Source organism: Diplotaxodon limnothrissa, linkage group LG4 (genome assembly GCF_057381915.1).
Source record: "Diplotaxodon limnothrissa isolate DT_005_m linkage group LG4, D_limnothrissa_male_GT1.1, whole genome shotgun sequence".
NCBI lineage: Eukaryota > Metazoa > Chordata > Actinopteri > Cichliformes > Cichlidae > Diplotaxodon > Diplotaxodon limnothrissa.
In genome coordinates, this window is record NC_140599.1 from 26,689,270 (window position 1) to 26,702,613 (window position 13,344).

A 13,344-nucleotide genomic window follows, 5' to 3' on the forward strand; every position below is an offset into this window, starting at 1 on the left:
CTGTGTTCCTAATTATTGGCTCAGCTTAAGATATTGATAACAGAATTACAACTGTCACAATCAGAGTGGCACAAAATAAGAGGTAACATGATTTGCTGAAATGCGTCAAGCGCCTGGAAGCGTCAATAAATAACTCCATCGCATGAGGGGGATTTATTATTAGGCAAAGGATCTCTAAGACCAAAATAATGCTTTACTGCCAATTGTTACTGTGAATTACAACAGTCAACTATTTGATTCCTTCCATTTACAAGTAATGTGATAAACTGAACATGTCTAACCACATGATAGATTAAGACAAAATGTCCCTCAAAAGAAAATACATCACTCAGATTAATACAGACAGGCAAATACTTTATGACTCAGGTCACGCCTTTCATATTCATAAATATTTACGAGCAGAAATCAATAGAGCCAAGACTCTAATCGGTGATGTAACATCAATGTTGGGGATACAGTAGCTCTAAAAACAAAGCAGCATTATGAGCTTAAGAGTGGTGAGTTTTAAACTGCCAGAAATAACAAAAGCTGTTTTTAAACAATTATTCTTGCATAGATTACAAATTTGAGCTGACCTTTTAAAATGTCGCTGTATCATTTCATTATTGGGATAGTCTTGTATTCAGCTCATCATTTGAACAAGACTGTTAGTCTATATGCCATTAAATAAGCCCTTTATCTTCTCTGATTACTATAGGAGTTCAGTAGGCTTGGTTCAACTCTCAAAAACGAAAAACAAAAATGCAACAACTTAGTTGTAATCATAATTTTGCTGTTCCCTGTTACTATCAGTTATGTATCAGCTCATATAAGTCATATTGGATTCTTATAGTAAAAACTAGATTCAACGACTTCACTTGGTTCCTTTTTGTTCAGTCAATAATGGCACTCTGGTTATCTTTATATGTTTTTAAAAGGCCAGGATTCAAGTCTCAATCAAGCTTCTCTGAAAAAGCTATAATTCAATAAACATTAAACCAAAGCCCCCAGAGGAGCACAATTATGCACATGCATCATAGGTTGCATTTTAATGAGGGAATCCGGGAAAGTTAGAGGAAAAAGGATCTCGGTGTCTCACTTTAGAAGGCCATCAGCCATCTCCACTGGGACATGTAACTGTGATCTTGTATTGATTGCAAATATGAAGCACCGTTGGGTTCCTCTGACCACCAATGGTAGAACAGATGGTAGATTATGACCAAGATAGTGTGTGCTACACACCAACACCTCTTCGGATAATGCTGAGTAACAGATGTTGCTCTTATCTGGTGGTTTTTGGAACTGTTAGATTTCTGTTGAGCCAATAACTGTGTAAAACTTATCTGTTTCCATCGTTTACATGCAAATTGCTGTAGTGTATAACTGGCTGGCTGCAAAAACACAAAGGGGGCAATAAACGGATAAGCAGGATTTGCAAGTAATGGCTCCAGGTGGTATTACTTTCATCTGCAAAGGCTTAGTGTTGGTGTAAAGTTTATCTCAGAAGCACAAAATAGCTGTGCCTATAATTTCAACCAGCACATAATGTTATTTAGTGTGCACTGAAGTCAAAGTCTAAAAATATGATCAAAAAAAAAAAAAAAAAAGAGCTGGTGTTTGGAAAGGCACAAAATCCTAACAAATATTTGAGAGCATTTTTTTTTCCTGGGACACTTTACATTAAGAGCTGCATGTGGGGTTGTACAGAAAGAGCCTACCTTAATGCAAGGCAACAATGCCCCCTTACAAGTGGGTGGACAATGCTGAACTCTCTGTGGCTGATCAGATGACTAACATTACAGAGAATACAAGGCCACAGTCTTATTTGCCACTGAGCAAATGGGAGGCCAAATACACAGGATCAGTTCAACACAGAGTTCGACAAGTTACATCAGAGAGTGTGTGCATGTGGGATTGCTCAATGTTGCCCAGGCCTCAAAGACCACACAAACCTAAACGTTAAACTAAGGATCAGTAGATTCTGTGTCATGCATCAGTTTTAGAGGCTTGTACTGAACAGACAACAAGGTTAACAGTGAACATGTATCTAAACTTGCACGTGAACACTGTAGCTCACCACTTCACTGGACATAATGCCATAAACGGGAGCATGATAAATTCTTTATCATACCCTGAATTTCCAACCTATATGTACAGTACTGTGTAAAAGTCTAATTTATTAATATTTTGCTCACAAGAAGCCAGACCCTCTTGGTAATTTTTAAGTGGTCTTTAGTAACAGGTCTCAATGTCTTTCAAACTTTTATTTGGACATTGGCAGCTTTTTCAGTCATTTTCAGTCCAGTCCTTGTATGTGCTCATTTTCAGCCAAAGATGCCCATTTGACAGGCATAAAAAAGTATTTTTGCACCAACAAGGTGATTCCCAAAGAGCTGTTAGCCGAAATGGGAATGGCATTCTGTATGTCCTGTACAGCAAGCAAGAAAAACTTGACAAGTAGAGGCCAAAAGCCTAAAGAAACCCTAAAAAAACAACAAAGATCTGACAGGACCAGAGAAAAGCATCAGGACCCTTGGTCGGAAATGATTTCAGAGGAAGGGCAGCTGCCATGAAGCCATTTTAGCAAAAGGAAAGCAGGACAAAAGGCCAAATGACAAAAACTAATCTAAATTTGAAATGTTGGGTTCATCAACACATATGGAAAAGGCCAGGAGAGAGGTACAGTGAATGCCTAAAGCAAAACATGGTGGAGGCTCTGTCATGGTTTGTGGCTCTTATCAAAAGTGATGGACTCACAACTACAGAGAAGTACAAACATTTTTTGTTCCACCATGTAATACCATCAGGAAAGTGTTTACTTGGCAACTGACCTCATTTCTCAGCATGAGAATTATCTCAAACACACTACCAATGCAGATAAAGCATATACGGAACACAGTCTGCCTTGGATTGGCCTCCCCAGAGCCCAGACCTCAACATTAGTGGTGTGGGATCATCTTGACAGAGAACAAAGCCAAAGATCTCTAAGAAGAAGAGAACTATTCCTGAGAACTACTTCAAGAAATTACAAGAAAGCTTGGCTGAGAGTGTTCAGACTGCTTTAAAGAAGGAAATTGATCATACCAAATATTGACTTTTAAGCTTGTTATATTTAAACAGTCTGTCTCTGCCTTGTATACTGCATGTATGTTTGTACAAATGAACCGTTGCACCTACGCTAAAGTAAAGGGTGACTCAAGACTTGTGCACAGGACAGTAGTTTTCCAAGTGAAATCATTTTCAAACACTGAACTAACATTCTTTTCGTTGAATTTCCCGTGTAGTATTGGTTTTAAAAACTGAGCAGTTTTTAAAACCAATACTGATGTTTTAAATGTAGTGTGGGCATTCATTAAAAACATGCTATTAATTTATTGGTGCTCTGAAGCTGTTCTAGTGCAGGTGGTAAGTTTTTACCCGTCCATTGGGAGTCAAGTCCTCCTTGTTGCGCAATTCAAAAGATTCTTCCTCCTCTTTCTCCCCATAGTCCCGTCCGAGCAAACTGAAGCCCTGCCTGCAGCACAGAAACCAGCAAACTCCTTGCAAAGGCATTCAAATCAGGTTAAGTGTGTCGTCTTCTTCTATCCAGGTCGGTAAATTTAACATTCACGGTGTCGTCTCGACCGTAAGTAACTCCAAAAGCTGCGTGAGCGCATACAGAAAATCCTCTCCATAGATGTCCAGCGAGGAGGGTGATGGAAAGCATAAGCTTATTTTCTTCCTTTATGTAAAGGAACATTAAATGTCTAGTAAGTGTACATGACAGCAATCGTTCTCCAACACGAAGATGTGGTTAAAGGAAAATCCTCCACCGCTTTCAGAGCTCCAGCTGCTTCATTCGCAATACCCTGCTTTAGACTTCACAAAACCGAGGCGCAACAAAACTCAAAGTTAGTATCCCAACCTGGTACTTTAAGTGAAAAACACCAGTGTGAGTAACCCTGACCGCTATTGAGATCAGCATTGTTTGCTCACATTTAGCGAGTAACCTGGAAATGTACCTCAGTGATGTCTGAGTCCCGAGTTTGAACAAAAGCGTGCTGCTGCTTGGACAGGACCGTGTGGGAAAATAGACCACGCCCATCGACTTTAGCTCTACTGCGCTATTGGCTGGACACAGACACTCCCCGGGATACCACGCCCACGGTGCACGCCTCTCAAAGCAAACATCATCCACAGCGTCACATGTCCTGTGGTAGATGACAGTAATCAAATCATCCAGAATCAACATGATGTATTATAATATTCTAATATTGACTGTCTCTAGTGCTCACTTGTAGGGATAGTGTCTTTAACCGCTCATAAATCTCTCTGATGTAGTATTTGTAGTATTTATACAGACACTCATTATGTCTCAGCAGCCAGTTTAGTCTGTGAATATATTGAATAAGAACACAAAATCATAAGTATCTTAATAATACACTTCTAAATGACCGTTAAGTGTATTTTAAGATGACATTTTACAAAATAGTAATATGCTAAAATCATGACAAAATTCTTCACAGACTTGTTAGTGTTACGCTACATTATGTCAGTATCATGTTTGTATAATTAGGAATCTTTCACACTCTCTTTACTTTGCTCTCTATACTATACTTTACTAAAATCCACAAAACTGCAGCAGTAGGAGGCAGGAGCACTGGTGCTAAAACTAGACACGTGACAGATCCAGCCCCCTCAGCACTCATGGCTATTTCTCCGTTAATATGCCTTCATTTCCCCTTTGCTGCTCAGTGTAGACTTCCCCCACACACTTTTGGCTTTAACTCATTCCTCACCAAGTAGAGCTCCCAGCAGCTGGTTCACCCACATCGGCTCAATAGGTATACTTCTTTAATTCAGTTCTCAAATGCAGTACATACGAACTAAGGGTCATTTTTGCACTGTGAGCACAAAGGAACATCACTACTTCAGATACTTTTAACCTCTGCACTCTGCATTCTCCCTTGGGGCTTTGAAAAATAAATAAGAAGGCTTATGGGGGTCACATTTTCACCTTAGCATTATGGACCGTAAGCGTAGCCACCTCTTTACCCAATCTCCCACTGTCAAAAAGGAAAGAGGAAAGGAAGCAAACTGGTTTCATTTTAAGTATATTTTGTTTTGACAAACGGCAAAAAAAAGATGGCATATATTAGTACACAGAAGAGAATGTTTCTTTGCCTGAAAGCCATAGCTTTTCTCTTAGTATCGCTCTCAAGGCCAGATCCTCCCTGTCCTCCCCCATATCCCAAAACAATACGCTTGGGGGCCTCTGCTCCCACAGACCTGGAGGAACATATGTTTTATTTTTAGAACCCTCTCTCTCAGCCCACGCTAGTAAAGTGAAAAAAAGAGAAAAACCCTCCCTCCGTGTATGGTTTCTGAAAGAGCTGAAGTAGAAAAGAAAGACTAAAAGTACTACAGCATAATTTTTTTCAAATATCAGTAAAAAACTTAACCCAAATATGATCTGCAATTAGTTTTTTTTATTTGGTACAAAAGCAGCAATCTGAAAATTTCTATTCTGTGTCATACAAACTTTATCCCAGTCTTTCAGTATCTTTCACTGTCTCCATCCACCTCCTCCTCCTCTCTTTTCCCCCTTCCAAGAGACGACACACGATTCTCTATTAGCACGTATGCATATATGCACTCACACACTCACGCACGCATACTTGGATAGAAACAAGATAACCTGATACAGTGTGTCAGGTTGAGGAACCAGATCAGGAGTAGGGCAGATGATTTGGTAGGGCTCCCAGTTTGAACGGAAGCCAAGCTGGCTGGCCTCAAGATGGCAGAGGAGAGGAAAGTGTGAACCTGGAGTAACAGGGTAGTCATTGAAATCTGAAAATGTGATGGAATGCAGCTGCTAGATGTAGTGGAGCTGCAGTATTTCCTTGTGTCTCTGTAACAACGAGTAAAATGTGATGTTGCTTTTAAAGCACTGTGTGAATTTGGATTTCTTGCAGGTAACATGAAGGGACATTTCTCTTTTACTTCTCCTCATTCTTTTCTTTTCAGTCCTCCACCCTTCAACCCCACCCCCATAATCACTACCCCCATCCCCAAGACACACACACACACACACACTTCCTGCCTCCAACTTCTCACAACACCATTTGTTGAAATTGGCATATGGGGTTTCCAACTGAGACGTAGAGTAGACACAAATCACACACATCAAGAGACAGAGCAGAGCAGAGTGCTGTTCCCTTCTCTTTCTGCCTCTCCCTCTTTTCTTTCCTTCTCTCTGTCTCTCACTCTTTCCCCTTTGAGTGTCTGCCTGCAGGATCCTGTTTCACTGCTGCCCGCATCACAGCCAGACTCATATGTTGGTGAAACAAATTGATTGTCAACAGAAAAAGATGTGAAGTCTGGCCTGCCAAAAAGCTCCCTGCATGATTCACATTTGGGTGGTTGTTATGGTTTTTTTTGTTGTTTTTTTCTTCTCTGAGTGATGATTGATAAAATCTTTTGATATGTTTCAAGAGCTTTCTGCTTTTGAGGTTTAATTTGAACATTCAAAGGGGTCTCTAGACACACAGAGCAAACAGTAAGAAGCTCTATATCTGTATTTGAAAGCTACTCCGCATCTGGTAAATTGCACCTTCTGTTCAAAAGTCAGGTCCAAGGTCAAAGTTTATCTGACAGCCCCCATGTAAGGATTTAGGATTGGAATGGACCCTCTGTGGCCCTGACTCGTGACTCAGACAGGATTTCCTCCCTGCTGTATTCAGCATTGAACTTAACCCTCATCCTGCTGTGGCACCAACCCCTTTGACACCAGTCCTGTGTGCTTAGGGTGACCAAAAGTTTAGGCTGCAGGTTAGAGGACAGAGGACTGCTGTTTGATGGCTGTTAGCCCATGTAATAGGATAGGCTTCTGTAAACCCCTGGGCCGGTTGACCTCAACTTCAAACTGTGAAATATCCAGCAGTGCATGAGATTACTTGTGACAGAAAAGTTGTTTATGTACAAAAAATGAGTGAAAATATAGATGGACGAGAACTCAAAAATGAATAATAAAGTCACTAGAATACCTGGCATACCTGAGGATCTGGTTTTAACTGCAGAACATCCAGTCACAGGGGGCCTTGTTAAAAGATTTGTTAACCAAATTATGCATCAAACATTAAACAAGAGAGACAGTGGGATTCTTAGGTGCACACCTGGGCTCACACCCATGCCATGTCAAGTATCTTCTTACCCTTTCCTGTTCTACAGTACTTCAGAGATAGTGTTTAACAGTGTTATGAATGCCACAGGTAAGGAAGTGTTTCTAACCCTGGCTGTGGGTACATCTGTTCCTGGGGACTGCATGGTGTACACGATCGTATCAGTGACAGGCAAGGCTAGAGAAAACATTCCTGGCTTCAACTTCTGACCCTCTCGCCCCAGTTAACCCCTCCCCGTTTCCCTTTCTTTCCTGGCTTCGTTACAGTGACCCTCAGCACTCAAGATTACTGTGCACCGGTTCAACCTGTCAATGCATTAACTGACAGCAAAACGTGTGCAATGGATAGATATAGTTTCGCAACAATGATTCTCATGTTTTAAGAGACAGGGTGATATTCTATACCCGAAGCATGTGTCGCAAGTACCAAGTACGGAAAATGTGCAAGAAACATCACAGTCTATTAAAGCGATTTTAAGGGTCTTTTTTATACAGCAGCTTCTGTCAACTAGATGTTAGAAAGATTTCAATCTAGGTATTTAGATATATTGATACCATTATTCATTCCAGCAGATAAATGAATGCTTTTAACTGTAGCATTGCTGATTCACTGTTTAAATTCTTCAGACTTTACTGTACTTAGTAATTATATTTGAAAAGCACGCATTCCTCCGCTTTGGTGAAAATGTAAATAGGAGCAGACATGATAGCAGAAATGTGGTTATCACTAACTGTCATCAAAAAACAAATGAGGAGGGGATGTACTGGAATCAAAGAGGCATAGAGAAAGATGGGAGACTGATAAAAATCAATAGTCAACTGGAGTAGATAAACAGCCAGGGCAACTGAAGAATAGACACAACATCTGACAATACAAACAAGTAGAGATATGCCCTCATAGTATCTGGTATTTTTACATCAAAGAAGAGGTAAAAAAAACCAAAAAAAACAATAAGACTCCTCAAATAGTTGTGCTGAACATATCTTCTTACTTGCTGTTTACAATTTAATCGTACAGGACAATCACGCTCTCCCTCAGTCCTCTATTTTTTTCCATAGTTTTTCTAAAACTTTTATCATCCCGTACTCGGGAATATCCAAATTGAAATAATTTATTATAAACTTTTGGTGTCTGGAAGTCAATGATACAGTAGGTTAAACACTGTGAGTGTTAGAGTGAGGGAGAAGATAACATATTGACAGTTAGGAAGGCTGGGCAGAGAACCAGAGTCCTTCAGCTATTTTTGGATGCCGACTGTGTGAAAGTATGCTGAATGCAGAATAGATGACACATTGCCAAAATCTGAACCTGCGTTGCATTAGTGGTGTCTGTGCAAACTTGAATTTCTGTTCTTAAGCATATACATTTGCGAAAAAGACGTGCCTTGGCACAGAGGCACATGTATGCATATTCTAACACTTATTTGATGGAAATAATGCAAAAATTACTCTGCATTTTAAGAATGGGTTGGTTGGTAGTCACCATAGACGTGTCATCGGGATTTGCAGAATCACTGGAAACAATCTGCTGTTTGTAAAAGAGTCCAGTCCTGTGCATCTGTGCAAGGGCTTGCTCTTGCTTCCTGTGTTTAGAGATCAGCCTCGAGAGCAGCTCTTACAAGTACAAGCAGTATAATTACTGAATATGGAAAAAGTGCCCACTGCTTTCCCTCAGTCTGAGCAGTGGCCCTTCACAGAGCAACTGAGTAAACTTCAATTCCTTTGGTCCTGTTTGTCAGTATGAATCTGGATGTTTTTGCAGAAGAAAATAATTGCACACTCCTGTGATTTTGGGATTTTCCACACTTCTGTAAACAGGATCTCTCAGAAGCTAAAAGTTTCAATAAATGGGTATTGAATTTTATTAGGAGGAAATCAAATATACGATGATGCTACAAAGAGTGGAGGTCTGCGATTCATAGGCTCACCTGAAAAAGAACAAGGTAAGGGATTTGAGACATTTCTGTATTTCAGTTTAAAGCAGAGGGACAAAGAATAGCGTAAAACACAAAAATTTAACCTGGCCTTAAGGTAAATACGCGAGTTTACAACTTGTTTGCATTAGTTGGGATGCTAATTAACAGCCTACTGGTTCTTTCTTTCCTTAGTCTGGCAGCATTAGCCCACACATCACCACATATTGCACTTACCTGAACCCACTACTGTATCGTAACAAAGTTTGATTAATCTGTTTGCATTTAAGGAACTGTGCCTTACTAAATAAACGGTGTGTGCTTGAGACAACACACGGGCGTCCCTCCATGTGTTGTCTCGTGTTTCCTTGAGGGCTTGAGCCAAGCTGTTGCTAGGTGCCATGACCTCCAAGAGCAACATTCATGGGTAGAGAGGGTGAACCCTGTGAGGAGGACCAGGGTTGTATTTTATTTCTGCACCTCCCCCTACCACAAACACACACTGTATACCACAAAGTCCCAATGGGCCTGGCCTCTGGCTAGGCTCGTTCACTCAAGTTCATCATTAGCATCCATTTATATTCATAACTAATGATGTTTCTTAACAGGAAGCAGTGCAGTCTATGATCCTAAGAGGTAGGATATTTCAGTCTTTCCCCCCCAGTGATTAAGGTTTTAGTATTAAATAGGCTACTTTATACACTACATTGCAAGAAATAGCCCTCCCTTGCTTTGGCTGCCCATCAGATGCCCTAGCCCCCACCCCACCTAGAAGCTGTGAGTGGAGTGGGGCCCAGCGTTGAGGGGACAAGTTGTTCTGTAACCTCACTGCCAAAGGTACTTTACTGGAGCACAGAGCTGAGCTGTGGAAGGGAAGGACACACTTTGCATGTCTAGTCAGATATTTAAAGAGTGTGTGCATGCATAGCAAAGTGTATTGTAGAGAGGGTTCGGCAGAACGTTGAAGAAAAACAGGCCTTGAGAATTAGCAATTGCACTATTGCAATTACTGGAGTATTTTCCGGTGTGTTTTTTAGCCAAAGAGAGAAGCATTCAGTTGCCACTTTTTAAAAACAAGCACAGAAACATTGTTGGTTAGCCAACCTGACCACCTTTATACGTTGTGACTTGGCATAAACCCTTTTCATCCTCACTCATCATCCTTCCAGCTGCAACTGTCATTTACTACAGACAGTTTCAGATTAAACAAAGCCCGAGGCAGTGCAACACAGGAAAAAAAGACAGTGGGCAAACAAACTGGGAGGCAGACTAAATACTGCGGCTTGTTTGCTTCGTGAGGGAAATACAGCCAAGGAGTGTGTATCACTCATTGAGGCTATACATGTGCCTATATGTGAACTTCTGCGTGTGTGCCGTGTTGGCAGCAAACATCAGAAACAAAAGTGTCTCGACTCCATGTAACTCAGGCCACAGCTGCTCATGGTATTTAAACCCAATGCAGGAGCCTGTACTGTTGTCTTTGTGGACTTGTCATTGTGTTTATACCAACCTGTCTTGTCTGTATTTAAATCAAATCTGAAGACATGTGCAGGTGTGTGTATTCACAAATATAGGTCACTATTTGTGCAAAAACGGTTGACGGAGCGCAACAGATGTTGTCCCTTGGCATCAGTCCTTTTCTTCTTTCAAAGTGAAGGAATAAAAGTACATTAAAACAGAATATAAACCACATGTACTCTAATCTTCAAGTGCTATGTCTTTTATACGGTATTTGCTAAGCAATACAGATACTGTAGTAATACAGAAAGGTTACAAGACCTATAAATAGAAAATATATATAAAAAACAAAACAATAGGAGAATTGGATTTTAAAGGGGTAATGTAAATGTTGATCAAGTGTGGAACTACAGTGTTTAGGGTTCTACATGGGTCCTATCAGCCTAGCTAAGTATAGTACACGGTGCATGCTGGGTTGACCTGGAAACCCCTGACATTGAATCTTTGACAGGACTGCACAGCTTGTGTCTGAAGTGTTGCTGGTGATTGATTGCATGAAAAAATAAATACTGAAATACTGAATAAATACTTCAAATACTTCAAACACAGGACATAAAAGTGTTGTGTAACACATTTTGCTTGTTGAAATTTCAACAGAATCTATACCACTCTCATGATTCCATGGCCACATTATTCCTTACACAGCATTAAAACTATAAACATGGAGGAACGCACTAGTCAGATTCTGTCCAAAAGCAGCCACATCTACTCACCAGCACCATTAGAGCTCACTAATCACTGTTTTACTTTACTTTTTCTAATCCTTAGAAAAGAGATAAAGCCAAAAATAACAAGTTTTCTTTGCTGACCCTTTGACAGATTTTTTTCTTAGCAAAATCAAGTTGCAAGTCAACTATATTCTCCCAGAACGCACGTATAGCTTCTACACAACCTCTCAAAAACCACATTTTTCTTTGAACTGAGGTGCTTGCACAGATTTAACAAGAACAAAAAAAAAAAACATCAAATTTTTGAGCTTTGCAAAGACTAGATGATGGGCTCTGTTACTTTGGACAAAGAGTGCTTCCTTTTGCTTCTAGTTTTGTTAATTGAGCTGGTGCATCCACTTTTGGTGTGAGTGGTTAAAGAGGTTGTGGCAGCTGTCTTGAGCTAACACTGGGGGAGAGCCTCCAGGACCCCTGTACTAGTTTGCAAATCCCCCGCTGGGCTCACTTTTAGCTGGGATTGGCCCTCACCAGCAGGAGGTCATACTAGTGTATGGACACCTGAAAGGAAGCTGTTTTAATTGCTCTGTTTACAGCCCTTTACCCACCAGTATGGAGGGACACCAGGTTCCCATAGTTTGGGATAAAAATAAACACCTGTCTCATCAGTGTCTGACTATCTTGCTGAATTATCAGGTTTCTGGCAAACATTTGAAAACCAGACACCATCAGCATTATTTACATCTGTTTTGCGTTAACATATCAGCTACACATAAATAAAGACAGCACTTACCATAGAAACCTTTCCAGATCCTTCCATCCATCCTCATGACAGTGTTATTCTATGGTAACAGGTCAGCAAAATTAGCTCTTGGAAACATCTAGGCATGACCCTTGTTTATGCGTAAATGTGTGTTTATATGCCCTCTGATATGGGCTCGACAGTGTAGCCTCGTACCCTTATAGCACATGTCCTTTTTATTCTGGAGTGGCACCCCTATGGAAAATACACATTGTGCTAATGCGATCCCAAAGCACAAAAGGTTATTTTAAAATCCAGGGCTTTGTGAGAAACAAGACCATCATAGTTCTCCAATTGTCAGTTTGTTTTTGCATGTGTGTGTTTTTTAAAGACAGAGAATATTTTGTGATTCAGGTTGAATGGGAAAACCCAATTTCCTTCGGGGTCAACCTTCAGGATCAATAAAGTTTTATTGAATTGAATTGAATTGAATTGAATTGAATTGAATTGAAAAGAGAAAAAAAAGCATGAGACTGATGTATACACGATTATGGAAATACCTTCTTACTTCTTTATTATAAATAATTGTTTGTGTATGGTTTAAGGTGTGCCAGGTTAATTTTAGAAAATGAAAGCTCCCTCTTTTATTCATTTAGAATTTAGAATTTTGAACATTTTTGACAACATGAAATGTTTCGAAAGACCTGCAAAACAGAGTTAAAACAAACATATTGTGTGAGATAGTTGGATGGCAACCAGCAAAACTGCTGCTCAAGTGTTGTAATGTGAGCAGACCCACTGTACTGTGAGAAGCAGCGACCCAAGTATGAGCCATATCTGACATCTAGTGGTGAATTGTGCAGTTTTGCTGTTACTCTTGTGTAACTGCTCCTGTACCTAACCTGCAAAAATGCTGCACATGAGCACATTAAAAAAATACACGTTAATTAAATAAGTCTAAGTTCTCTTTCTGTTACCTGAGTTGTAATGTATATTACTTGGGGTAACAACTAAATGTAAAGTGAAGTGGAGTTTTTCCCTATTATGGATTAATTAAGAGCATTTTAACAAAATATTTAAAATATTTTAATAGTTTTTTTTAATCGTGACCATTGAGAACCATTGAGAATCACAACACCCCCTCCAAAAAACCCCCACACATATTATCTGGAAAGTCCACCACGAACTGGTCATATTAATCATTTATCACTTTTAACATTGAGTTGTTTTATCCAGATGAACTGTTTAACCTCAGCCAGCATTAGGCTATCATCAGCTCTCTAAAGTCACTATAAGGTCAAATATAAAAGGTAATTAGAGAATGAGATGGCCTCCAGCCAGCCATATCTATAAGCTAGGTGCAGATGT

At 40.0% G+C, this 13,344-nt stretch overlaps 1 protein-coding gene across 1 annotated transcript in view; it reads right to left on the reverse strand.

Moving 5' to 3' along the window:
- plekhh3 (pleckstrin homology, MyTH4 and FERM domain containing H3) overlaps positions 1 to 3,990 on the reverse strand; it is a 40,553-nt gene extending 36,563 nt beyond the window's left edge. Inside the window, exon 1 of the mRNA XM_085351772.1 lies at positions 3,397 to 3,990. Coding sequence (XP_085207898.1) covers positions 3,397 to 3,531 — 135 coding nt within the window. The 5' untranslated portion in view covers positions 3,532 to 3,990. The remainder of the gene's footprint in view (positions 1 to 3,396) is intronic.
- Between the last annotated feature and the right edge of the window lie 9,354 nt (positions 3,991 to 13,344).